Source organism: Raphanus sativus, chromosome 2 (assembly GCF_000801105.2).
Source record: "Raphanus sativus cultivar WK10039 chromosome 2, ASM80110v3, whole genome shotgun sequence".
Lineage (NCBI taxonomy): Eukaryota > Viridiplantae > Streptophyta > Magnoliopsida > Brassicales > Brassicaceae > Raphanus > Raphanus sativus.
The window spans coordinates 2273543-2301337 of record NC_079512.1 but is presented as its reverse complement, the minus strand read 5'-3'; the positions used below and the strand labels follow the sequence as shown (position 1 = coordinate 2301337).

The 27795-nt window shown below is 33.9% G+C and overlaps 3 protein-coding genes and 1 long non-coding RNA gene across 4 annotated transcripts; 3 read left to right on the top strand and 1 right to left on the bottom strand.

Moving 5' to 3' along the window:
• Positions 1 to 3699: 3699 nt before the first annotated feature.
• On the top strand, positions 3700 to 5506 carry LOC108841244 (dehydration-responsive element-binding protein 2D-like). The gene has a single exon (XM_056992180.1). The coding sequence runs from the start codon at positions 3998 to 4000 to the stop codon at positions 4580 to 4582; it is 585 nt and encodes a 194-aa protein (XP_056848160.1). The 5' UTR covers positions 3700 to 3997; the 3' UTR covers positions 4583 to 5506.
• Positions 5507 to 6067: 561 nt separating this feature from the next.
• Positions 6068 to 8346, bottom strand: LOC108843622 (protein WALLS ARE THIN 1-like). The gene is made up of 6 exons (XM_018616853.2): positions 8068 to 8346; positions 7909 to 7971; positions 7711 to 7827; positions 6984 to 7404; positions 6733 to 6884; positions 6068 to 6625 (listed from the first exon to the last, which is right to left on the bottom strand). Exons 1-6 carry the CDS (start codon positions 8280 to 8282, stop codon positions 6424 to 6426), a joined length of 1170 nt encoding a protein of 389 aa, XP_018472355.1. The 5' UTR covers positions 8283 to 8346; the 3' UTR covers positions 6068 to 6423.
• An 8479-nt stretch (positions 8347 to 16825) lies between these two features.
• Positions 16826 to 18547, top strand: LOC108831116 (uncharacterized). The gene has a single exon (XM_018604684.1). The coding sequence runs from the start codon at positions 16826 to 16828 to the stop codon at positions 18545 to 18547; it is 1722 nt and encodes a 573-aa protein (XP_018460186.1).
• An 8195-nt stretch (positions 18548 to 26742) lies between these two features.
• On the top strand, positions 26743 to 27398 carry LOC108841403 (uncharacterized). The gene is made up of 2 exons (XR_001948114.2): positions 26743 to 26978; positions 27208 to 27398. It is a non-coding gene; the product is annotated as an uncharacterized LOC108841403 (long non-coding RNA).
• Positions 27399 to 27795: the final 397 nt, after the last annotated feature.

Below are 27795 nucleotides of genomic sequence, written 5' to 3'. Positions count from 1 at the left end.
TATTTATTATTTTTCTAATTCCCTTTCCGTTTCTACTACGGAGGTGATGGAAACATTGATTTTCCCCCGCAAAGCTTTGGATTTCACAGTGGTTCACGACACCATATCTTTTGGTTCTCTCAAAGGTAAGGGTTCTTCGTGTACTTCGTTTAATCATTTTAGAACGGAGACGAGATGGATCGTGAACGGACATGACTAGGTTTAAAATCGATTTGAAATCTGGTGATTTAAGTTAGGATGCAATTCAGAGTATTAGTTATAATTATGGCTATCGAATGGTAGAGGGATGAAATCACAATGATTTCTTTTGAGATTTCTATAAGTATTGAGTTTGATTTTAATACTGATGAGATGAGGTTTATATGGTGGATTAATTGTGGTGGGTTTACAAGTGAGAAACTTAAGGTTTCCAAAAGATACATCAGAACAGAAACGATGGAATGTACTAATCTATGTTTGTTGTGTATTGAGTCTGGAATGATGTGGTGTTCGTCGATATTTTATTTTTCGAGGTGTGGAAACAATATTCCCTGATATGGCTGTTAGTATTGATGCTTAGAACTTCATTATCTCTGGTACATAAGGCTTTCTGGTGTTTTTGGGCTCTCTTTTAAATATTTAGATTAGTTATATATATATGTATATATATATATATATATATAAAACATAAGAAAACAAAATATACTATGATATTATAAAATAATTTAAAAATATGAATCTAGATCTAATAATCAAGATACCAGGTTCTAGATTCGATTTTGACGGAGCATATCTCGCGTCGAATCCAGATCCCGGATAATAAGTCTGAGGCCTATTTAATATATCATTTTCTTATGTTTAATCAAACAACTGTTTCACATGTTTTTATAGTAATCATATTTAATTATAAATTTATATACATAGTAAATAATATTGCCGACAAAAAAAAAGTAAATAATGTTAAAAACTCTAATATATTTAACAAAGATTTTTACATGTGTTTTTAAATTTAAATATTTAGGTAAACAATATTTTTTCTTCATCTAATATCTTTAGCAAAATATATTTTATTCTTTGCTTACAAGATATTCTTATACACTAACAATATTTTTGAATAATCAATTTAACTGAATTGTAACAAATCTAAGTATTTTACTCATCAATACAATTAAAACAACAACATTTTTTTAGATATCCATCAATACAATTAAAACAACAGTTTTTTTAGATATCCATGATCTTTCAAAGTATTTACAGGACTGCCACTACTTACTAATTTAAAAATATATTTTATTATTTATTTAAACAAAACAAAAAAATTTCTAAAAACTACTCCCCACCAAAACAATATAGTAAGAGAGAAGATCTTTTTTCAAAAAAAATTCTTGATTTGTTTTTCTTAAATAACTAAATATCAAAATTCATCAATACTATTTAAACATAAGACTTTTCTTAAGGCAACCTTCTGTTTCACAAGTATTTATATGCTACTGAGTAATTTTTAGACTATTTTTTTTATTTAATTTTTTTTAAATCGCAGATAACAACTCCTGATTTTGTGTTATCTTTTTCCAATGTCAAAAATTACACAATCGGATAAACCTTACCTAACAAAACATATAACCCAAAATCATTAAACATATATCAACTAACTCTGCCTAAAAGTATATATACTAAGAAATAAAGTTTCTATAGTATGTATATATACATAATTTATATTCGTAATTAAATTAGTACACTAAGTAATAAATATAAAGTAACTTAATCCATCTAATTAACTATTTTCTAAATTATAAAAAACATAATAAAATATATGCATGAATTTTACAACATACTTAAACTTATTAAAAAATATATTAAAGTATGATATATAAACTAATAAATAATTTCATATTAATATTTTATTTTATTTATCAAGTATAAAACGGGTTGAACGACAATATTTAATTTTAAAATAATGATGACAGAAAACATAATAATAAAATAAATTTTAACAATATAAAAGATTACAATAAATTTACAGGTTTAATAGAATTTTTAAATAGCGAGTTTAACCAGATTACATATAGAGTCATCGATTTTATTGGTTTAACAGCGGGTTCAGACCGGGTTACAAAACACTAAATATAAGACTTTATGTGTAACATTTCAAATTATATACGCAATAAAAAATATATATCAGAAAATAATCCCGTCCTTTCAAGGACGGGTCAGAATCTAGTATTTTTTAAATATGTAGAAATAGTCAAAAATAAATATCTAAAATACCTAAATAATACTCAAAACACCAAAATATTTATTGAATTGTCCATCCAAATATTCAATCAAACCATTTTTTATGTTTGGTTTAAGTATTTTGAGATACATTACTCAAATTTATATGTTATATGTTATTTTATTTTTACGTTTTGAGAAATTTTAAATATATATAAATTTCACAATTGAAAAAATAATTTAAATAAATTATCTAAACCCGCAAAATCTGAACTAAACCCGAACCAAAATTTTATAAATAGTCGAAAGGGCTGAAATTTTTTATCCTGAAAATCCGAAACTCGAATAAACCCGAAACTGATCTGAATGAGTATCCGAACGCTCACTCCTAATTTTATCGGATCAGGGACAAGTGTACTCCCGAACTATTTTCGACGTCTTGTAATTTTATAAGAAAGATAAATCACGCTGAATAATCTTGTTATTTTCTTGTATTATTAAAAATAAATTCTATGTAATTTCCATTGTACATAAGGCCGGTTTTTTAATATGTTACTTTTGGCCAAAATTTTATATTACTAGATAATAATTTTGCAATTACGCTGATTCTGTGAGTTTTTTTTTTGTCAAACACTGATTCTGTGAGTTATATTTAGTAGCTACCACAATAATCTTTCTACAGTTCTGTACCTACTTATAGATTTTTAAAGAATTGTTATTTGGAAAGAAGGGAAAATGTATATTAGTATATATATCGGAATCAGAGCTTTGTAGTTATCGGTTAAAAGATTATAAGCGAAGAGATTGCCTTTTCACATGTGTCTCGACTCTCGACCACAAATGTATTCTGAAATAGAGAGCAAAGATTCAGTGAACTTTGTTTTGAGTCTTTTGACTCTCGAGGAGCCAACTTTGGTCCCTGAGTTCTGTATGCGTGTACACTTAACCGCCACATGACTGACTCTTACATGCAAACGTTACTTGTGTATTGCTTTGTTACTCCACGTGACAGTTTTTTTTTTTTTGAAAAAGGGCTTTACTCCACGTGACAGTTAAAACTTCAAAGGCAGAAAGAACAGATAACTTAGAAAAAATTGGACTCCAAGTACTAAAAGATTATAATATTTCACTGAATTTACAAGTAGGATGATCTTGTGATATATCTTTCATAACTCCTAAGCCATTCTCAGAAAGAAAAAAAGCTATCGCCCTAGGCTAACCAGATGTTTTATTTGCAGAACGCACATCATGTTTTGTTTCAAATAAATAATGGTGTAATACTTCTTACAAAAGCAATATTTTTGTTTATCAGTAAAATTATATAACCTTATATTTTCCACTATATTTTCCAGTAAAATTTAATAACCTGATAAGGTCTTCCACTATATGCTCTTATCATATTTATCTGTTGGGTATTACTTGAATTTATAATTTATAATTTTAACTATTGGAGTGGAGAGCGTTCACACCGGTCCTGTAATTCAGTGATATATTTTTATATTTCCCCAATCACGGAAGACCTTATCCATATCTCTCTTTTCTTACTAGAAAATCTAAAACTCATCTCTCGATCTCTGTCTGCTGGTTTTACGATCTTTGTTGCCAAAAAGAGAAGGGCCTCTCGAGACAAGTGTAGTGTTAGGATCACAAAGACAACACTACAGCTTCCTCTTCTCGACACGACCCTCCGTCATGTTTGCGCCAGCTATGTCTCCTCCTTGCCACGTTTCATCACAATCTTCCACTATATATACGCACTTAGACATTCCCTCATGTTTTGCCTTATCCACTCCACAAAGACAATATGGTTGGTGCAAATAAGAAACAACGAACGGTCCAAGCTAGTTCGAGGAAAGGATGCATGAGAGGAAAAGGTGGACCCGACAACGCGTCTTGTACTTACAAAGGCGTTAGACAACGCACTTGGGGCAAATGGGTGGCTGAGATCCGTGAGCCTAACCGAGGAGCTCGTCTTTGGCTCGGTACTTTCGACACCTCCCGAGAGGCCGCCTTGGCTTATGACTCAGCAGCTCGCAAGCTCTATGGGGCCGAGGCTCACCTCAACCTCCCTGAGTCCTTAAGAAGTTACCCGGAAACACAAGTGTCCCATACGCCAAGCAGCATCACCAGTGGGAAAAGCAGCGACTCGATCAACGAGGAGTCGCCTAGTTCATCCAACGAGATGTCATCATGGGGAACAACAGAGGAGATATCATGGGAACATATGAACGTTGATTTACCGGTGACGGATGATTCTTCTATATGGGAAGAAGCTACAATGTCGTTAGGGTTTCCATGGGTTCATGAAGGAGATGATGATATTTCTCCGTTTAGTACTTGTATTAATGGTGGCTATTCTAATTGGGATTCCTTTCATTCGCCACTTTAAGGTTTCACTAAAGTCTCTTAATTAAGGCATTGTCATATACAATATAAATACACTAAATAATCAATGTGATATATGCATATGTGTGAATAATCTATAAACTCCGTGTAATTATATATGGTACATATAAATGTGGTTTGTCTTTGTAATGTGAAATCAGATTCTTACTCCATCAAAAACATAAAAACGACATTTGTTTGTCTCGAATACAGACATGGGTCATGGAAAAATTTAGAAGTGCAATGTATCTGTGTAATGAAAACGTGATACTACGTTGTGTAACGGTTAGTGTTAAAGATTGCATGTCCGTTTCATGTGGGCTTGACTATTGTCTTGTTTGTTGTGTTGTATCTTTTTGTATTCTGGTTAGTTGTTGCAATTTCTTTCCATCTTATTCTTACCTGGCCTCTGTGATAATGTACCCTCGCGTGTCCTTACTACATGGCAAGGTACACTACCTACGCTAGCACGATTGTACTAAGCCCAAATATATATTTTCGGCCCATATAGTTGGTCTCCGCTTGATAGTTGATGCAAACAACAAATCTTGAATCCACACAGTCCACTAACATTTGGTTAAAGGCCTAACTCGATTAATTCGTGTGTCTCTCTGGTCATAGAAGTTGATCAAAGAAGAAGTATAGTAAATTATTTTCTTAATGGAGATGTTGTATATAAAGACCAGAAAAATAAAATAAAGAGAAATTTCTATGATATTTTCCAATGTTCTAAAACGCGGGCGCCTAGCCGATTTTGCGGCCGCCTAGGCGCTCGGCGTCAAAGGCACGTCTCGATTTGGATGCGATTAATGGCTTAAGATGCGATTAATTGCCGCCTAATCAGGCTTGAACCGATTTATTTTAGCTAAATTTTGGGCTCAGTGACAAATGATTGGCCCGTGATACAGGCCCATTCGTCTGGGATGAAGGGAGAACTTGTGTTTGTATATATAGAAGACTCAAGACTCCTCTGAAAGTAGAATTAGTCGATGTGGAACAAATGTAGTTGGTTTTTAATTTTTTTTTCTGACTCGCGGAGTTAAAAACAAGAGAAAATTTATTCACCTTTTAAGATTCGAACCAGGCACCTCTCCCCAAATTAGATGACTCTCGTACCACTGACCTACATCATCTCTTTGTCTGATTTTAACACGTAGTCATATATATACCTATATTTACAATTTAAAAATAATATAAACTAATCCTCGCGTATACCCCGATTAATCCTCGATTTTTTTGTAACTCGCTAGGCCCGGAGTCGCCGCCCGACTAACGCTTAGCGTAGTTTTGAACAGGGATATTTTCTAAGATAAATAAGTTCATAACCATTTAACCATTTGTGCATTTGTTTTAAATTCATTGTCAAGGCTTTGGAATTCGGATACATGAATATTATATCATTTTTAATAGTAGATCCGTATTTTTACGTGAATGCAGGTGAGGCGGTCCAAATTGAATATTCTGACAGTGATCAATAATAGAAACCATAAATGCAAATTATAACATTCTATTGATGATATAGAAGCCAAAAACCACAAGAAATGTAACAAAAGGGCACTAATTATCAGCCAAATATAACATATATTGAAGTCCCTATCCAAGCCCCCACATATTCTTCATCATCATCGTCATCTTCACTACTATCCTCATGAACAATGATGTCTCATCCGCTTCTTTTCTTCCCCCTCAAAAACCTTGCTTAGGTGATTAATATTAAAATAAAATAAAAAGTAAAGAAAAAAGCAGACACAAAAGTCATAAAACACAACGGCACACCATTCTTGTTCCCTTTTAAATGGGTAATGGCGTTTGTAATTATTATTAGCTGGAGAGACCCTGAACAAGTCAAACGTTGTCCGTTGACTTATGGAGCAGTGGAACTGTGATGGACGACTTGATGGAGCCCCGAGAAACGGGTACTCGCTCGATACCATGCTCCGCGATGGACTGGATCTCTGCCTTCTCAAGAGCTGCAAATTTCCTCTCTTCACTCTTACCGTATAGCACAAAGTAAAGTCCCGCTATGATCAGCACAGCACCAATAATCCTGCCATTAGGGAGTGGCCACGTGACACAATTTAAATTCTCTTTCCGGTCCTTAACTAATTAAAATTGCTATAAAGCACCCGAATATATAATTTATTAGTTTCATACCCGCCCAAGTAAAATTCCTCGCCTAAAGCAATCGAAGCCATAATCGCAACGACCAAAGTCTGAACAGGTTGGTAAACAGCAACAAACACTGGACCCCCTCTGTCAATACACCAAATCTGAACCGCAAACGCGATTCCAGACGCCACTATTCCCTGAGGACCAAAAATATCGATTTAAAACATACGGGCTAAAAACGAAATATTTAAGAAATTAAGGGATAAAAATGAAAAGGTAAAAAAAAAAGAACTAACGGCGTATAGGATGGTGAAAAGCTCCCAGCCAGAGTGAAAAACCCAAGCCTGAGAATCTCTTTCAAAGAAAGCAGCGATGATCACGAACTGGATGATTCCGAACAAAAGGGTGTACGACGTAACCGAGAGCCTGGCCGGGTATGATTTTAGAACCGGAGCTTGAAACACGAGCCAACCGGACCAGGAGAGACAGTGACCAATTAGGTAGAGGCAACCAAGAGTCCAGTTTTTCGGCGCGGCGTCTCCAAGCGGCGCTAGTACGGCTGGGTTGGTGGTGAGAAGGTGGGCGTGGAGGTGGCTAGTGGGAGTGTAGATGGTTGGACCCTTGTAGAGAGTGATGACGGAAGCTCCGGCTACGCAAAGAGCTGTTCCTAAGACTTTGGAGATACCGTCTCTTCTGTTTATTCTAACTTTCTCAATCCTGTGTTTTTTTTTACATATACAACCCATAAACAGTGTTGTTACTATTATTGATCACATTATTTTGTAAGTTAACCGGAAATGGCATTTAATATCGTCTAGGTATATACATTGTCCACTTATGGTAGGTTTATTCTACGTTGACAAAGTCAAATGAAATTATTAAAGTGGTTCCTTCTTTTTTTTTGTCATCAAAAAGTGGGTCGTTATGTTACGTAAAATTTGCTGTCGTCCATGAGTTTTAAATCTAAATTATATTTTTGTTTTCATAATTGAGCTCACAAGAGAAAGAGAGGTGGATCAATACCTGAGAAGAGCAGCCATGAGAAAGGTAATGGCTGGGACAGAGTTTTGCATGGAAGAAGCAAATGTTGGTGAAGTGTAGTCCAGTCCCAACAAGTAAAACCCTTGGTTCGCTGTTATTCTGTGTCGTGTAATATTATTTATTAGTAACACAATTCTGTTACTGAAAATATCTAAGTGAGTATATATTGAACATATGTACCCGATGAGTGCCAAAAAGAAGAACTGGATGAGAAAGTTTAGAGTAATCGCTGGTCTCTCCTTCCTAAACGACGTAAGTTATAGTAATTAGATTACTCAATTAATTGTTAGTTAATCACAACTTATAGAAAGAAAAGGGTTTTATATATGAAAAGGTTACTTTTCGAGGAAGTAAGCAAAGGGAAGGAGAAGAAGCAAGGCGATGATGTTACGATAAACAGGAAAGACGAGTTTGCTGATTCCCATATTTAGAGCAGCTCTCGAGACCACGTGGAATCCAGCGTAACCGAATTGTAACGTGAGCATGGCTATGTGAAGCTGAAGCTTCTCCGGAACTCCCCATATCGCTCTCCGGTTATCAGTGTTATCCGCCATTGGAACAGACCGTTGTATCCGACGACGATGGAGAATGAATGAGTGTGTTTGATTGAGGAAAATGAGTGAAGTTATGGAGATATAAATATAGGTAGATGGCTATCTCATTCCCCTTTGCTGTGGGAACCACCACATTTTAGTTTTTCTTAATATGGTATCTCTATTAATTGTGTATTGATATAAGTTTGTAACAATGTTGAAATACTATTGAATATAAATGGAATTAGGCATATTAATGATGTTTTTGTTGTTACTTCGGTATATTCTGGAATTTTCAAAGCATGCATTCACTCACTCCTTGATTTTATTACCATTTGATACTCCATCTGTTTTAAATCAACTGTAGTTGTAGAAAAAAATATGCTACCAACTAAAGGTCGTTTTAGAATTTCTAGACAAAATTTATTAATTTTATTTTCATGTTTATTTTTTATTAATTTAAATATGATTAATTAGTTGTATAGTAATGATGTTTTATATTAAAAATATACAAAATTAAATATTTTTAATATATGTGCACGAGTCTAAAACGATAAGTAAAATGAAACGGAAATATTATATACTTTTTATGAATTATGATCAGATTCTCAGGGAAATTGTGGTGCAGTAAACTTTTTACTGCTTAATAGCATGAACACAATTACCGTTTACACAAAAGGGTCTTCCTAATCCTATTTGCTCAACAGCTTTTTAGAAGTTGTACATGACGATAATATCATTGCCGCCAATTCGAATTACCAATTCAATCTTTTTTTTTTAGTTTTTTGCCATCTGAATTTTAATATTTAACCAAATAAAAGCATGATCAAATAAGGTATACTTTGGTTATATATATGCGTGTGTTGTGCTATTATTAACATATGAATTATTTCAAGAAGTAAAAAACAAACTCAACAATAATTCATTACCTAAAAACTTTTTCAAAAGAAGATGATATTAGAAATTTAGAATCAAACATATTTTACAGATGCAAATAAAAACCCCATATATATTGTTAGCGACGTCAAATCCAATAAACCACAAAAGATATTTGTTTGATCAATTAGTTAAATATGACGTGGTATTGCCGTAATTTATGAATAATTTTATGTTTACGGGGATATGATATGGTTTTTCTGTGATTTATGAATGAACGACAAAAAAAAAGGATCAATTACTTAAATGATCGTTAATATTGAGATCAAAATGCTCAGAAAGTATATAGATCATAAAACTTTCAGCATCATCTCTAAACTTTGATTATTGAGACCCTAATCAGCGTAAAAAAAAGAAAAAAATCATCGAAAGTGAAATTCTGGTCAAGCAAATAAACAAAACATTTTCTCAACAAAAAATATTATGATAGGTTTTAAGTTTTAACTACACGAATGAAGTTAACGAAGTCCCGCGATTTTAAATGTGTTTCTTAGAAAATAAAGAACAGAACTTAAAAATGTGTAAAGGCTCAAAGGCTGTCTCCCACATTCTTTTATCTTTGCCTATTGTAGCTGACATGACAACCCTCACGCCACTACTCATTAACGCAACCATCATTATTCTTCTTAATTTTTTATTGTATCTAAAATAACTTTTAATCTGAAAAAAAAAAAAAAGTAAAACTAAATAGTAAAATCACAATTGCTTATAACCCAGCGCTTATAGTTATAATCCCTCGATATGAACTCAATATCTTAGACATTATATAATGGTTTTAGTTTGTCCTTTATTTTCATATATTTTGAGCATGGCTTTGCTACTAATTATTACTTATACAATAAGTGCCAGGAGAATAACACAGATTTAAAGCAACACCATTGACATGAAACTACGTCTAAATTATTAAAATTGAAGTACATATATTATTTAACCTTAATTTTTTCACAATATTTATTATCTCATGCTACTGCAATTAAAATAAATAATAAATAATAAATAATAAATTTTAATGATTAATGGTTATTGAACATTTAGTGTAACTGATTTTGTAAAATATTTCCATATATATACTATCTATCAATCAAATCTTAAAGGTTTGTTGTAATAAAACGTGATCTACTTCTAAACTAACGTTTTGAATTTCTTTCCTTATAATCAATTATAATTAATTTGAAATATAAATTAATTATATCATATAATTTAAAATAAATTAAAAATCTTTGTAGTTTAAATATTAGTTGGAGAATGACACTATCAAACATGTATTTTATAATATTACACATCTCTTAGTCTATATGAATATATTCATTATATATTTAAATCATACGGTTTAAGAAATACACTGGTTCTGGTTTTAGGCTCACTTTTTTTTTATTTACTTGATGCAATACACACCCAATAAAAAAATATATCTAACTGATGCAATACACATATAACAAAAAAATATATAACTGATATATAAAACATACAATTTTAAGTTGATACAGACTCTTTTAAAAGAAATTATATTTACACTTTATATTAATACATAGTTAGATTTTTATAAGAAAATATTACTATATAAATGATGCAACACATCCAATAAAAAAATATATCACAATGCAATTAAAAAATATGGTCTGAATAATAAACAAACATCAGAACGGACGCACGAATTTGCCGATTTAACTTAAATCCAGTTTTTAACATATTTCAAAATCGGTTTGAGGAACGAGTCACGGTCAGACCGGTTCGACGGGTCGGTTCGGTACAGTTTTCAAAACAATGCAAATATGTAATATAAATATATTATTTAATTTATATACTATAAATTCTATAAAAAATAATATAACCGCGCGGATGCGCAGATCAAAAGCTAGTAGGTTTCTTAAAACATCAAATATTATTTTTCAAATAAATTAAATTATCTAATTAAATTTCATTTTTAAAGAAAAAACAGTCAGTATCAAAATGACATGAGGACAATAAACTATATTTGGATCTACGAAATACTCTCTGTATTTCTCTCTCCTATTTTTCTTTATTTTATTATCTTTTATTGGGTGACAACTCCTCAATAATCATGTTCTTGTAGTACTAAATTTTGTTTTAACATATTTTTATTTAATTTTTTGTAAATATTATTATTTTTTTATCTGAATAATTAATTTTGTGGGGACGTTCACCACGCGCACTCGCGAACCGTGAGCCCACAGTACCTCATGTTTCGTAGGCACACCCACACGCTCAATATTTATGTACACGCTTACACCAATATTATTATCTGTATTTGTTTTTTTTTTTTAAACAAAAAGGGTTAAACCCGGATCTATTAAAGATACAGACCTAACCCCCGGGTGAGAGGTGCAGCCCACGGATAGACCCTCTCCCGGGTATTCAAATGGGCCGAAATGCATTAGCCCATATCCGTGTTAGGTGACCAGGAAAATGTGACTTAATTTCGCATGGCAGGTGGATCGAACTTGAAATGTGGTGACATCCCAAACCCTTCCCCTTACCACTTGACCACAAGCTCCCGGTCTATTATCTGTATTTGTCCTCAATTATAAAGTATTTTCCTATATATGATACATTTATCTTATTAAAACAGAAACATTCTATTGGACTTAACATTTATTTTGTAACTTTTTAAATTAAATACACCTTTATACTTTATAGTTAAACCCACATTAATCACTAATGTTCATTTCTTTATAATATTATCCATGTTTCCAAACAATATACTTATTTCTTTATACTACTATCACTGTTTCCAAACAATATATTTTTTATACTACTATCAATGTTTCCAAACAGTACAATAATTAATCTTAGTTATTTTATATCTATCATTTTCTCTTTAAAATTTTGTAGAAACATCATAATTTCATAAATTGTAAAATAATGAATTTTAAAATTTGGATTATAAGATTACAAATTATGAAACTATTATAATTTAAATCAAATTAGATTACATATCGGCCATCCATCAGTTCAATCGGTTAGTCTCGGGTAGTAATTTTTTTAATATGAATTTTTAAAAACCTAAATTGAATTATCAGATCTCCGGATTAACCGGTATAATCACAATCGGATTGAATTTAAAAACACTAATTTAAATGCAAAAATATTTTAAATACACACTCTTTAAAAATTACCAAAATATTTATTAAGTTATTAGTAAAATTTTCCATCATAATATATTCCGCGCTTCCAAAGCGCGGATCAAGATCTAGTGTGTATTACTTTTGATTCTAATTCAAATACTCAAATATATTTGTATAGTCATTATAGAATAGAACCATCGAAACTTTTGTGGTTGCTTGTATGCTTTCATCTTTTTTTGTATTGCTTTTTTGGAAAGATCGACAGTATATACACATGATAGATTTATTTGGTAAAATGGTCGAAACATGTGCATATCCACGTGAAAGTAAACCATACATATAATTTTCTTCCACGTATGTATGAATATAATCACGACAAAAGAAAAGCTCATGGGATTTCTTGTCGCAAAACTATTCTCTAAGTATTATTCTTAAACAGGTATAACTATATGTACGTAGTACAGAAGCTTCAAGCTAGAAATATTTATAGTATTCCATCCGTGTTAAAACATTTTTGCACTTAAAATAAAATCCTAATTTTTGTGTCAGAAATATATTACTCTATCTGTTTCATATTAAATATCGTTTTAGACTTCTACACACAGATTAAGAAATCATTTGATTTTTCATATTTTTAATATAAAAATATCATTACTCATATATTTACTTATATTTCAACCATTAAAAAATAAACAGAAAAATAAAATTAATAAATTATGTATTGAAATGCTAAAATGACACGTATTTTGCAACGATAAATTTTTTATTCAACGATACTTAATATTAAATGGAAAGAGTATAATTAGGGAAAAGAGAGGATGATTGATTATTGTTTTGACTAATAGAAAGGAGTATTTTTGTGATAAAAACTGGTCGTACAAATGGAACACGTATGCTCAATCGTATTCTAATGCCAATTGTCCAGAAGATCCCTTCATTAGCTATATATACTGCAACTTCCAAGTCTAATTAACCTAATAAACCCTATTTGTGTTCTTAAAACTACAAAATACATACGTTTGAATAACCAAACTGGAGGAAGTATTTTACAAACATATTTGCTATTTATCAGGAAATCAAAAGAGATAATAGTATTCAGTATGAACGGCATGGAAGCATACCAGTTACTCTTATCAAAAAGCATACCAACCTCACCAAAAATTTAGTTTGTTAATTAGTTATATACTAGGATAAGACCTGCGCCTTGCGCATGGTGAAATATTTATTTTAAAATTTATGTTTTCATATTGTAAAATTTCATGATTTCTGAATACATGTGTTTTTGTGTTTAAAATATATTTGATATTTATGTTTTTTTCAATGTAGAATAATTAATTAAGTATAAATATTTGGTACACATAAAAAAATATAAAAGCTCAAATCAAACAATTAAAATGAGATATCATTGATATTCTTATAATCATAGATTAAGGGTTATGAAAACATTTGATGGTATTTATAAGGAAAAACTCAACCGTATATATATAGTAAGCATAGATAGGTTTTCGGATTGTTTGAAAAGTTAAAATAATTAGCACTAATTATCTAAAAACCATATTTTAATGTGATATATTGAACCAATATTTACGTAAATTTTTAATAACTACCACAAACATATTTAGAAAAGTTGTTTTAAGTTGTCGAAATTTTAGTCTTGGTGACAAAGTATATTATTATCTTAAATTAAACTTACCATATAGAACTTCTTCAAAATTTTGTACCAAGCTTAAAAATTTGGTGGAATCATTAACTTGATCAAAAAATTTCTCAACTATTCAAACATTATGGTATAAAAACAATTAATTTAAACTTACCAAAAGAGTTTGATACATAAATTGTGTATCAGGAAAATTTGGTTCAAATCTTAGGATTTTTACTGTCTTCTAATGATCATAATACCGACAGTTTACAATTGATCCTATTTCGACTCAATTAAAACTAAAAAGAACATTTAAACGACATTGATTATAGATAATCCGAAACAAATAGTTATTTTCTAATTAAACATATTTTATTGACAAATTTAAGATTTATATATGATCGATTTTTTTTACAATTTTTGTTTGTTTATATAATCATCTATATGTTGGGCTGATACATATGGATATTTTCTTTTACTAACTTGTCAGTAAATAAAATTTAAATATTTTTCGATTTTGAAGTTATACTAATTTTCAAAATATCAGATTTTTACTTTCGTTTTGAAAATATAAGATGGAAAATTAAAATATTAAAAAAGACAATTACAAATTTGAAAACTAAACGAAAATTGTGTCTCTTTGCTATAAAATATTTTTTTCTTTTATTCACAAAACAATTTTGAATAGCTGCGTCTCTTTTGCTATTATTTTATCAAAGCGTCTCTTTGTTATTAATTAAAAAAAACAACACTTAGAAAATCATTAGTTTCTGTTTTATACCAAAATCATGCAATACTTAGACCATAATATATAGTAAATTTTGATTTAAATTTCTGTTTTAGTAATATGGACTAAGAGTATATCTTACACATTTAAAAAAAATATTATGTTGAATCACAATATAAATCAACCTTGAGCCATTTAAAGAAAGTATCATTTAATGAGATCGTCGAGTATTAATTTAATGAGATTGCCGAGTATTAATTTAATGAGATCGCCGAGTATTAAGTTTATCATATCATATACATTTATGTTTGGATAAATATAATATTTCTTAGAAATTGGATTTTGAACTTACTAATTTTTAATTGATTTTTATGGTGCCACGTAAATAAAATTAACATCATAATTAAGTGACATTTAAGCAAGATTCTTTTAGTTAATACAAACTTAAGGTTACAACTTTTAAAATATTTTTTATTAATATATAGAGGATAATCATACTTTTTGGTCAAATTAAATAATCATACTTAGTACGCGTATTTTTACTTTAAATGCAAAAATAAATTTTCATATTTTGATTAGGAAAATCTCGCATAAATGTTGCTAACTATGAGTAACTTACTTTGTACAGAATAAGAAACTAAATTATTCTCTTTATTAATATAGTCAAATATATAGAGTAATTAATCACTGCTTATTTCCAATTTTCTTATTACGGGCTACGCAAGGATTCATATTTCTTATTTATGGTGTTCGAAACACTGTCATAAATAGGAAAAAAGGATTTATATACGTAACTATAGTCTAAACCAATATTTGAGAGAAGTGAGACCAATGACAAAACCTGTAATATATTTAGTAAGTTAAGGGTATTTCTAAATATGGTCTGAAGAGAATTGTGGAACTGACATGTCAGTATGGTATTGGGGTAAATAAGTATTAACTAAAAGGTTATTTTTTACTTTGCTTCCCTATTAATAAGAAAGGGATGATACATATTTATTAATTTGAATTTGTTCATAAATGTATTCACCTATTAATCAATAAAGGAAAAGTAATTATATGTTAGATTGTTCGTCCAATATTGAATTTATTCGTTTTATACTAAAAAAAAGAAAGATATAAACTCGTGAGAATATTTTGAGTAGTAAATGTACTACTATCAATGCTCCACCATATATTCATATATTTCCATAAATTAAAAATCCAATTAATGTTGACAAACTTGTGTGAAGAAGCTTTAAATATATTGTTTTACCAAGTAAGTTAAGCTTAATTGTACGGTAACCGAAATTCCATATAGAGAAAAAATATTTTGATATAAGTTTCTATATTTCCGACTTTACAATATGCTAGATATATATTTCCCTACTTATATTAAATTTCATATTCTCTATATATATATTCTCCATATTATTTATATGTGTGACAATTATAATAAATTAAATAAATATGTGGCCAGTCCTCATATTTGTATATGAAAATATGAACACCAAATATAAATCATATAATAAAACATATCTTGTGTGGCTGTTTTCTCTGAGTTGGTCTTCCATGAATGAGACTATTATCAAATTCTTGATTATTAGCTAATAATCAGTAAACAACAATTCAAAAAAATCAAGTCTATTCATTTACCGAAATTATATAACTGCTAATCAAAAATATTAAAATAACAAAGAGTAACAAACAGCTGCATATAATATTCTTAAAAGTAAACATAAAAGAAATAAGGAAAGATACTTATGGCCTAATTTGAAAAAAAAAACCTATCGACTTAGAAAGGTAAAGCAAGTCAGTATTTTTTTTATCCTGGAAAGCAGTAGTCTAAAATTATAAGGGATCGACGAAAACTCTCTCAGGCACGATTTTCGAGCTAGCGTAACGGGCTGTAACCTGTGGGTAATAGCACGAAAGCGACAACTCACTTGTTTACCAAGTTTGGCTAGTTTTTTCAAATTCTCACTCCTCAACCACAAGAGAACCCTAGTTTGTTACCGCAAGTAGCACCCTCCACAAGTCTTCAAGCAAACTCTCTTGAAAGATCTGGTTGAAAACTCCGCAAAATCTCATCTCCACTACCTTCCTGCAAGCAAAGCGTAGATCTGTATACTCCTATCAACTGTGATACTCTGTGCCAAATCTCTCAACGGACTTACCTGACTCTCAAAGGTGCAAGATGTCTCAAAGACGCTACACAACTGCTGAAAAGGGGAAGGGTGTTGCTCATAATAATGCTGATGCAGGCCATAGAAGAATCAGAGCCCCTAGTTTCGACAACTCTGCTCTCATCCAACGAAATCAGCAAACTCTCATTGGACGTCTGACGAACCCAAGATATCAATCGATACCACAAATCCTAGAAGAGCTCCCACGCAGTTGGACCTTAAAAGGAGTTGCTTCGGGTTCTGACCTAGGTCATGACCGCTTCCAGTTCAGGTTCGATAGAGAGGATGACATCCTCAGTGTGCTTAGCAACAGGCCATACCACCTGAACGGTTGGATGATAATCTTACAACGATGGGAGCCAATCATCTCTCCAGACTTCCCATCTCAGATCCCGTTCTGGATCGACATCAAGGGCCTCCCACTCCATTTCTGGCACGAGAAAGTAATCTACAACATAGGGCTAGAGCTGGGGACCCTAGACGACTACGCTATAACCCAAACAGCGATGAGAATGAGGATCTCCCTCAATGGACTGCAACCTATCATCACAGACACTATCGTAGATTTCGATACTGGAGAGGAGGCACCTGTTACCCTTGAGTACGAGGGATTGCAGAACTTTTGCTCTTTCTGCAACTGCCTCACTCACTACGCAAAAGATTGCCCGGTAAACCCGAGAAGAGAAACTCCCTCCAGTAGAGATCTCACAGCGCGCCCCTCCTTTGAAATGGATAACCGTAGAAATCCCCCTCGTAGAGAAACACGTTATCAACCATATCCTCCGAACAGTCGTCAGGACCCCACCGCGAAGGAGGGAGAGTACCAACGCCGCCTAGATCGTCATGGACGACCTTTTGGAGAGCGCATCTCTCATTCCAGAGAGTCGGCAAGACCGATACGAAACAAGATCACTCCAGCACCTCTACCACGACTGCAGAGTGTTACAACTGACAGAGCCGCACGTGCTGAGAAGAACCACAACTTGGAACCTACGGGACAGAACACAAGAAGTTTGGTTGACTACAGAGATATCACAAACCCTTACGAAAACCAAATGATCTGGCGAGAAAAGAAGAAAACTCAACAATCACCTTTGGCTGATAACAATATCGATGATCCTAGTACTCCAGCTCCTGAACTTAATCACCAGCCAACAGAGTACACGCGCTCCTTGGAGAGAAACTTAGCCTTAAGCGACTTCCCACATGCTGCTGGAATCCCATCGAGGGAGGAGGTGATCCAAGAGCTAGTCGATGTAACCATCCAGTATACAAACTGCCCAGACCCGGTAGAAAGAGAAGCAAGACGACACAGAGTGCTACAGAGTAATGCAGATGGCATAATGGAGAGGACGGCTGACTCCATCATTGCAGCAGCATCGAGAGCAGCTCTCAACGAAACACAAGTTGTGATGCCGGAGACCAGTGTACCTATCTTGCTCCCGGGGCCTGGAATGGAGATACCAAAGCGTAGAGGCAGACCTCCGAAGGAAAAAAGACAAACTCCCAAAACGAAGGCCCTCAGTGGTGTGGGTTCACGTAAGCGCCATATTACAGCTGCACGTAACTCTCCTGCTAGACACGCAAACTCAACACCTAAGCAAGGACAAGCTTCATCCTCCAACGCCAGAAACACCCCTCAAACAAATGATGGGAGACCAAAAACAGTGCTTATACCTGCAAGTGTGAAACCTCAGAAGGATTTTCACACCCAAGAGCCTCCTCTTCCTTAGCTGTACTAAGCTGGAACTGTCGGGGTTTGGGAAACCCTAAGACAGTCCAGCGCCTAAAAGATCTCCACAAGCTGCACACGCCTGACATTCTCTTCTTGATGGAGACAAAAAACCCCGATAGCTTTGTATTTGATGAGCTAAAAGACCTCTGTTATGAGTCCCACTTTCTGGTGTCTCCCCACGGACATGGAGGAGGAGGATTAGCCATGTTATGGAACAAAAACATTGACATCCAAGTTACCTCTTCCTGTCACAACTATATCGACACAGTTACAAGAGTTAAGGGGCAGACCTTTAATAGTACCTTCACATATGGAGCTCCGGATGTGAGAAACCGACAAGAAATCTGGAATATCCTAGCTACTACACCAGCTTCACGCCCGGGTCCTTGGTTCCTAACCGGAGATTTTAATGAGATTACAGACAACTCAGAAAAATCAGGAGGCAATGACAGATCAGAGAATAGTTTCGTACCTTTCCGAAGCTTTCTCTCCCAATGTGACCTGTTTGATGTACAACACTCAGGTAATTTCCTATCCTGGAGAGGAAAACGTGGAACACATGTGGTACACTGCAGGCTGGACAGAACGGTTGCAAACAGTGAATGGTCAGACCTCTTCCCTCATAGTAGGAGCCACTATCTACGCTACGAAGTCTCTGACCACAGGCCTCTCCTTACGATCTTCGACCCTACAAAGAAAAAACCCAAGAAGATGTTTCGGTATGATAGGAGACTCCGATCAAACCAACAAGTGACAGAGATAGTGGAGAGAGCATGGAATGAACACCCTGGATCTCAGGTTACCTCTAGAATCTCACAATGCCGAAAAGCAATAGCAGACTGGAGCAAAAATCAACACCTCAACAGTAGGAAACAAATAGAAAAACTCCAAGCGGGTCTGGATAAAGCACTATCAGCTACAATTGCAGATGACTCCCACATCTCAACTCTCAATCTCTCCCTTCTCCAAGCCTATAGAGCTGAAGAGGAATTCTGGAAGCAGAGGAGTAGACAGTTGTGGCTAACTTTGGGGGATAAAAACACAGCATACTTCCATGCTGCAACAAAAGGACGAAGAGCAAGAAACCGTTTATCAGTTATTGAAAGCAGTGAGGGCGAAGTCTACTACGAGGAGGAGCAAATAGTGGAACACATAGCAAAGTACTTCACAGAAATATTTACCTCCTCAAATGCAGATTGCACACAAACCGTCTATCGGGCTCTGACACCAAAAGTCACTCACGAGATGAACGAACAGCTAATCAAACTCCCCTCTGCTACTGAGATCAAAACAGGTATGTTCTCCATACACCAGATAAAGCCCCTGGGCCAGATGGCTTTTCAGCCAGCTTCTTCCAATCAAATTGGGATACGGTGGGACCTGCAATAACAAGGGAGATACAACACTTCTTTAGTAATGGTCATTTGCCATCTACTGTGAATGCTACGTTCATCAGACTTATTCCCAAGATAAAAGACGCAAAGATGGTCTCAGACTACCGACCAATAGCTCTGTGTAACGTTTACTATAAAGTTATATCAAAAATACTCTCACTGCGTTTAAAGCCTATACTACAGACAGTGATATCAGAGAATCAGTCGGCCTTTATACCTGGAAGAGCAATCGCTGACAATGTCTTGATTACCCACGAGACACTCCATTACCTTAAGACATCAAAGGCAGAAAAGCAATGCTCAATGGCGGTCAAGACCGACATGAGCAAAGCATATGATCGGTTAGAGTGGTGCTTCATCAAGACAGTGATGCAACGACTAGGTTTTCATGAAAAGTGGATCACCTGGATCATGGAGTGCATCTCCTCGGTATCTTACTCCTTCTTGATAAACGATGCTGTTCTTGGAAATGTCACACCGCAACGCGGAATCAGGCAGGGAGACCCTTTATCCCCGTATATCTTCATTCTCTATAGCGAAGTCTTGTCAGGGCTATGCGCAAAAGCTCAAAGAGATGGGTGTCTCGTAGGAGTGAAAGTGGCAACACACTGCCCACGCATTAATCACTTGCTCTTCGCTGATGATACCATGTTCTTCATCAAATCAGACGAGAGAAGCTGCTCCACACTTATGAGGATCCTAAAACAATATGAGGAAGCTTCAGGGCAAAAAATCAATCAGGAAAAATCATCAATTACTTTTGCAAGAAAGACAAGCTTAACAGCAAAGAATAAAGCAAAGCAGATACTCAATATCTCAAAGGAGAGAGGAGTTGGCAAATACCTTGGCTTGCCAGAGCATTTTGGAAGACGTAAAAGAGATCTATTCGCTTCTATTGTTGATAGGATGCAACAGAGAGCGATCTCCTGGTCTTCTAGATACTTATCCACTGCAGGCAAGATGACCCTTCTCCAAGCAGTACTATCTGCGATTCCTACTTTTTCCATGTCGTGTTTCCTATTACCGGTTAGCTTGTGTAAAAAGATACAATCTGTTCTTACACGCTTCTGGTGGGACTCAAGTGATGGGACAAGGAAAATGTGCTGGGTCTCCTGGGATAAATTAACTATGCCAAAGAGTATGGGAGGCTTGGGTTTCAAGGATATACAACGTTTCAACACTGCCCTACTGGCCAAGCTACCGTGGAGAATGTTAAACAATCCTAATTGTCTGCTATCGAGGGTTCTACTAGGGAAGTATTGCCAAAACGAAAATCTCCTACGAGTAAATGTAGCAAAATCTGATTCTCATGGATGGAGAGGAGTGCTAGCAGGAAGAGACATACTTGTTGAACAACTGGGGAAAGTTATCGGGGATGGAACCACAACAAAAGTGTGGGGGAAACCTTGGATATCACCCGCTTCTGCTCTACTCCCTCTCGGCCCTGTAAAAGAAGATGAAAGGGACCTCTATGTTTCTGACCTTCTACTAAGAGGAAAAGGAGAATGGAATATCCAACGAGTCAACGAGATCTTACCAAATCTGAAGGAGGAGATCCTATCCAATAAACCGAGCATCACTGGAGCACAGGACTCGTACATTTGGTACCCGGTTGCTACTGGAGCTTACACATCACGATCAGGATACGCCTCAGCTTCACAAAGTACCCTACAGGAGGCAGCAATTCCTGCAAGCCTAGCTACTCTCAACTGGCACAAGACAGTGTGGGATGAGAAATGCCCCCCGAAGCTCAAACTTTTTCTCTGGAAACTACTCCATGAAGCTCTCCCCACTGGACACAACCTACAAAGACGAAGAGTTCAAAACAACATCTCATGTATCCATTGTGGCGAAACTGAATCAGTGGACCATCTCTTCCTCAACTGTACCTTTGCTGCGGAGGTATGGCAGCTTGTTCCACTACAGACGCCGGTGGTTTTAACTCCGGAGCAAACGATCATCGAAGTAATTGAAATGTCGAGAGCATGGGTCTGTCTACCTCCTACGGGGATACCGACAAACATCCTCCCCTGGATCATGTGGACTCTATGGATAGCGCGGAACCAACTCCTTTTCGAAAGAAGACAACAATCATCTTCGGAGGTGGTCTCAAAAGCTTTATCGGCAGCACGAGAATGGACCGAAGCTCAATTGACTTGTGGTACAGACAGAATCATCGGAAAGGAGCTCACTTTGAATCGCACACCGACAATCCCCGAGGGACAATCTTATGCAATACTGATGCCTCTTGGGACAAGACCTCAGAATCGACGGGACTTGGTTGGATCTTCCTAGCTCCAGAAGCCCAAACTCTTCAAGGTTGTCAATTTCAAACTCATGTGCAATCGGTCCTCTTAGCGGAAGCCCTAGCGGTGCGATCGGCTCTCCAACACGCCATTCATCTTGGCTACTCTCAAATCTGGCTCAGGTCAGACTCTCTTGTGCTCATCAGGGCCATCACTTCGATCAACAAACCGAAGATCATCCACGGAGTTCTTGCGGATATCGAAGCTTTATCGTCGTCTTTTAATTTCTGCGTTTTTACTTTCATCTCTAGAGAGCTTAATGGGTCTGCTGATCTATTAGCCAAATCTTCTTTTTGTAATAGGGCCTCTTACTGGGCCTAAACTCTTTTAGCTTAATATGAGAATGGTTGATCAAAAAAAAAAAAGTCAGTATTTTTTTACCGACTTAGAAATGTAAAGCTGTGAATTAGAAAGGTAAAGCTCAAATTCGATTCTTTAGTCTCTCGCAGAAAAACCTGTAAATTAGAAAGGTAAAGATAAAAGTAATATACTTAAAAGTAAACATTAAAAAAATGTGAATTACAAAAATTTGTGAATTGGAAAGATAAAACTCCACTTCGATTCTTAGTCTCTCGCTTGAAAATGCTCTGGTTAAAACCCTGGAAACCATTAGACGGATTGCTATCAGACAAAAAAAAGGAGCAACATGTACACGAATTATAAGGCAATAAAAGTAATAAAAACCTTATATAATCACACCTACATGTACACGACTTATTTTGTTCGGAATGACATCCACTATCATTATATATATTTTTAGATCTTGTGCACCAAGTTTAAATTTCCGTTAGTATTATGCAATTAATACCCGATATTTTTGACTCATAATTGCCATTCCTTGAATGACATCATAATTGTCTATTTTGAAAATGAATGAATGATATAAGGAATGATTGTTTAATCATTATGGACGGATCATAATTGCCAATCATAGTAGTTTCCAAAATCGAAACCAAATTAAAATCGCTCTACAAAAGTTGCTATAAATGTACACACGAAATTAAAGACAATAAATTAGTGGCATTAAATTAATACACGAAATTAAATGCAGTAAATTAAGGTTGCTATAAACGGATGCATCATTAATTGAATGCGAATAATTCGGTTATGAGACTATATTATATAAATCGATTATTCACATGTATCACAATGGCATTCATATGTAATTATTTTAGTAAATTGAGGGTAAATCTAAAAATGGGCTGAGAATGAATATGGTGCCGCCACGTTAGCATGACACACATGTAAATAACTTACAAAACAAAGGTTACTCTAAAAAATGCTCCTTGATTAATAAGAAGGGGATGGCTTATGATAAGATCTAGAACATAATTAGATTCATGGTTCCTATATTTTATAATGTTTTATATCATTTTCAAATGATGTTTCGTAGTTATCAAAGCGACAGTAGCATTTGATTGACCTAAATTTTTAATTAATCAAATAGCAAGAAGACTTTTAAATTGCGCAAAGAGTATGTGGTGGGCAGGATCATATAGTTTAGTTTCTTTCTTGAATATGACAGATCATTTTCGCAAAATAAAAATTGTATGAAAGTTAATTCGTGAAAATAATGATTTGTTATGGAAGTTCACTAAAAACCATTTTATTACAAAAGGGGGTATTATTGAAGGTAAAGACTAAAGGTTCACTATTAATTTGCCTGATTTCAGGAACTAGTGCTTTACAAAGTATTTAGGATACAACTACTTGAATAAACTAGCATTTTTCATCTTTGTGACAGAAGATAATCCCTTTTTTTAATTTAAAAGAAGAAAACAAATCCCTTTTTAGGTTGCAAAAAGACAATTAACCCTTTTATATAAAGTTTATACTTTTGTCCAAGTCTCTCTCTCTCTGATCAACGGGTAATGGTAAAAACGGGTCGGGTAAAGACCTAGCAAGACAGTACCGAGTCGGGTCAGGAGTCAGGACCCATCAAGATGGTAATGATGGCGAACAGACGAAGGAGAAGAGGGAGACCAATCTTAGTTGGGATATTTAATCGCTTTGTCTCTTTTTTTCCTCACTTTATTTCATTTATTTATCATCTTTGCTCGCCCACGAGCGAATCTTCTTGTCTCCGATCTGTGTTTCTCTCCTTTTCTCACCCCTCTTTGAATTTTGATACACGATGATTATTAGCTTTTAACCTAATTTTTTTTTTTGTAAACTTTTTAACCTAAATTTTAAGACACTACTTTTAGAGATATTTGAGATGATCTGTATAGTCTGAATTTTGATACACGATGATTAGCTTTTAACCTATTTTTTTTTTTTGTAAACTTTTTAACCTAAATTTTAAGACACTACTTTTAGAGATATTTGAGATGATCTGTATAGTCTGGAGGTTTTAATATGACCAAGTTATAATCTCGTATATTTTCTCGCTAGTTACCCAATACACTGAAAGCTGCCAATTTACGACAATACTTGAGATAAGTCACATAATAGAACACGTTTGACTATTATAAATTTATAAAAGAAAGGTACCGAACCAGGAGCATATTGTCTGAAGAAGATGGGCATATATAGTTCTACAAGAATGGATCACAATTAATATATGTGCATACCTGATACCTCATAACTGTTCTGGTGTACATGCAATTCAATGATGTTTGGTTATTGTAATTTAAGGATCGAATCTCCTCAATCACAAAGCTGAGCTCTTACTTGGTTATTATACACGTTTGACGTTGATTAAAACGGCTTCCTATAAATCAAAATAGTATTCCGGTATAGATTCCACATCCATGTTATAAAAACATGATTAAAATGAGACACCTAGCAGATTTATATTTACTGAATCAACCTATAATTTTATGTTAGATGTATCTGTGTTTGATATTCATCCGATGTTTTAACCAAAAGAAAAAAAGTATTCATCCGATGGTTTTGATTGATATGTGATAAAGGGTCGTTTGATTTGTTTGTGAATTGTGAAGGTAAGTGGATGTCACTAATGAGACATCCTGACGTGGGACAACACTATAAGGTTGGGACAAGTGTGACCCTTCAAAGCTTCAACATGTATTAATACCACTTTAACCACCAACGTAATTTTCAATACGTTTATCAACAAAAATAACTCTCTCTCTCTCTCTTTTTTTCTTACGAAAATAAAGCAATTGCAAATCGAAAATAAAGCAGAATTGTTTTCAAACTCAGATTTTTAAGTGACACAAAGAGAAGTTGCTTAGAAAAAAATCAGAGAAAGCAAAACTAATGAATTTGTCAACTAATCACGACGCCGTATGTTTTTTTGCCTGCAATAGATAAGTTGAGTGAAATGATATCTCTTTTGAAATCCTGTCTAAAATTACATTTTATTTTCTTTATGAAAACATGTTTTATGTTTTAACACGGATGAAAACATGTTTTATATGTTGACATATTAAGTTTACAAAAGAGTCTGTTAAGCTAATTGTCTATATATATATATATATATTTTAGCTGCCTATAGAGCTTTTAGCTAGAAATGGGTTCAAATATATATATTCTCAACCAAAATTTGCATATTACTTAGGGCTGATAGATTCACATGATTTTACAATAATAAAGCCTATACATTATCAGTTATATGAGGCCATACTATTTCTACTCAAACTTTTCTTTATGTTTGTTACTTATGATTACTCAAAACTCTGTTTTGTTAGTTAAATAAATAAAAACTCAATTCAATTATCTTGAAAAATGAAGAAGTTATGTGTTTTCTTCCTATTAGGCAATTATGTGTTCTGCAACCATTTTGTGGGTTGGCTTTTTGCATGCGAGGTCTTTCTCATGTCCAAAACATACACTGACTTACTATTTTTTTTGTTTTAATTCATCTCAGTTGCATTTGTTTGGCATGCATGCGTAGGTTAATTATGGGAAAATTCACTTTATTTGACATGAAATTTAGTGGGATTCCATTTACAAAAAAAAAAAAAAGTTTAGTGGGATTTCTTATCACTAAATTAATGATATACTCTCTTTATTTCATAAAAATGTTATTTTGATATTTATTGTTACAAAAAGTGTCACTTTAAAATTTCAATACATTTATATTTTTGAGATTAATTTTAATTACAAGTTAATTTGATTTTGTAAATAATTTTATTTATTTGAAAAATATTGGTTAAATGTATTTATTAAAAACATAAATATATTTTAATTATTTTCTTATCTATATGAAAAGTATTAAGTTAAGCTAATGAAATCATTGTCATGATTTAATTTCTATAGTCTTCTCTATAACACCAATTTTCATCAATGGATTACAATTTCTACCTTTAACATGATAATTTTCTTGTTTTATCTTTCAAGCTTTTGTGCTACATAAGCTATATCTTCCGGTCCAAAAAAGCTTTTATCTTTCTCAATAACTGTATTTCCAGTGAGTCCAGTGAGCACTAACTCACTTCTCATAAGTTTGTATTATTCACTATAAAAAGATTTACTAGCTATAACCCCCCCCCCCCCCCCCCCCCCCCTCCAAAAAAAAATTTACAACTCCTTTTTACATGTCTTCATTTATTTTTTGTTAAAAGGCTTTTATAGAATTAAATTGTCCAACATAAAAGAAAGGGTACAGATGCAAAGATATAAAAATAGGAATCAGAAAATAAGAGACATGCCATAAACGAGAAGACCAAAAGAGCATTAGCCTTTCACAAATCTTTGAATTGCTGTTCCAGAAAGCTTGATCACATTGAACACCTTCTGCAGGACAACCATGTGAGAAAGAGTAAGTCCGGCATGGAGGCGAGAGTTTCTCTCCTTCCAAATTTCATATATTACAACTTGCCAAAAGCTGAATGAGAGCGTAGTCTAGAGTGCTATTTTAGTTCACTGTGGGAATCCATTTACATGGCTTCATTGCTATCTTCATCAGCTTGTTTTCCTCACTCACGTCTGTGACTTGGTCAAAAAAAGCAATAAGAGAACTTACGTCTTTTCAACAATTGCAATTGCAGGCTCCAACTACGACAAAGGAGAGAAAAAGATTTTGCTAACAGTTAAAGGTATTGCCAGTGATATAATTCGTTAGATTTGCATGCGTTTTTCACTGTTTTCGTCCCATAAATGTAATGTTATGATAAAATAACAATGTAAACACGATTAGTGTGTCTGCCACAAACAAAAAAGGCGAAAGTACATGACCATCTATATTGTTGTCTTTATCATTAATGTTCATCATCCCCTTCTACGGCTCAAATGTCACAACTTGGAATCTTCAATAATACAGAGGGATCATCCACACGCAGTTTATATACACAAGAAAATCAAGAAACATCGTTTTCAGAACGATCAGTCACGCTCATATTCAAGCAGTGGAAGACACATTGACGTCTCGTCTCTTTAGACAAGTCTTCGTGTTCGTTACATGTTTATATCCAACCAAACCGCCACATGAATTTGTTATTTTTCGTTATAAACAAACATGACACACTCGTTGAAGCTAGTTTAGGGTCATTTGCGTAAACGCAGTTACTGTTGTGTAAGTTTGCATGAGTAGTTGCGATTTAAATCATTATTAATCGATTCGTATGACTGGTACATCA

Bases quoted from the DNA above. Each gene is read 5' to 3' on its own strand.
- LOC108843622 (XM_018616853.2), bottom strand. From the start codon at position 8,282: ATGGCGGATAACACTGATAACCGGAGAGCGATATGGGGAGTTCCGGAG. The intron at 7,972-8,067 runs GTAACCTTTTCA...TACGTCGTTTAG, and splicing joins TTTGCTTACTTCCTCGAAAA to GAAGGAGAGACCAGCGATTA. The intron at 7,405-7,710 runs GTATTGATCCAC...AAAAAAACACAG, and splicing joins CTCATGGCTGCTCTTCTCAG to GATTGAGAAAGTTAGAATAA.
- LOC108841244 (XM_056992180.1), top strand. From the start codon at position 3,998: ATGGTTGGTGCAAATAAGAAACAACGAACGGTCCAAGCTAGTTCGAGG.
- LOC108831116 (XM_018604684.1), top strand. From the start codon at position 16,826: ATGTCTCAAAGACGCTACACAACTGCTGAAAAGGGGAAGGGTGTTGCT.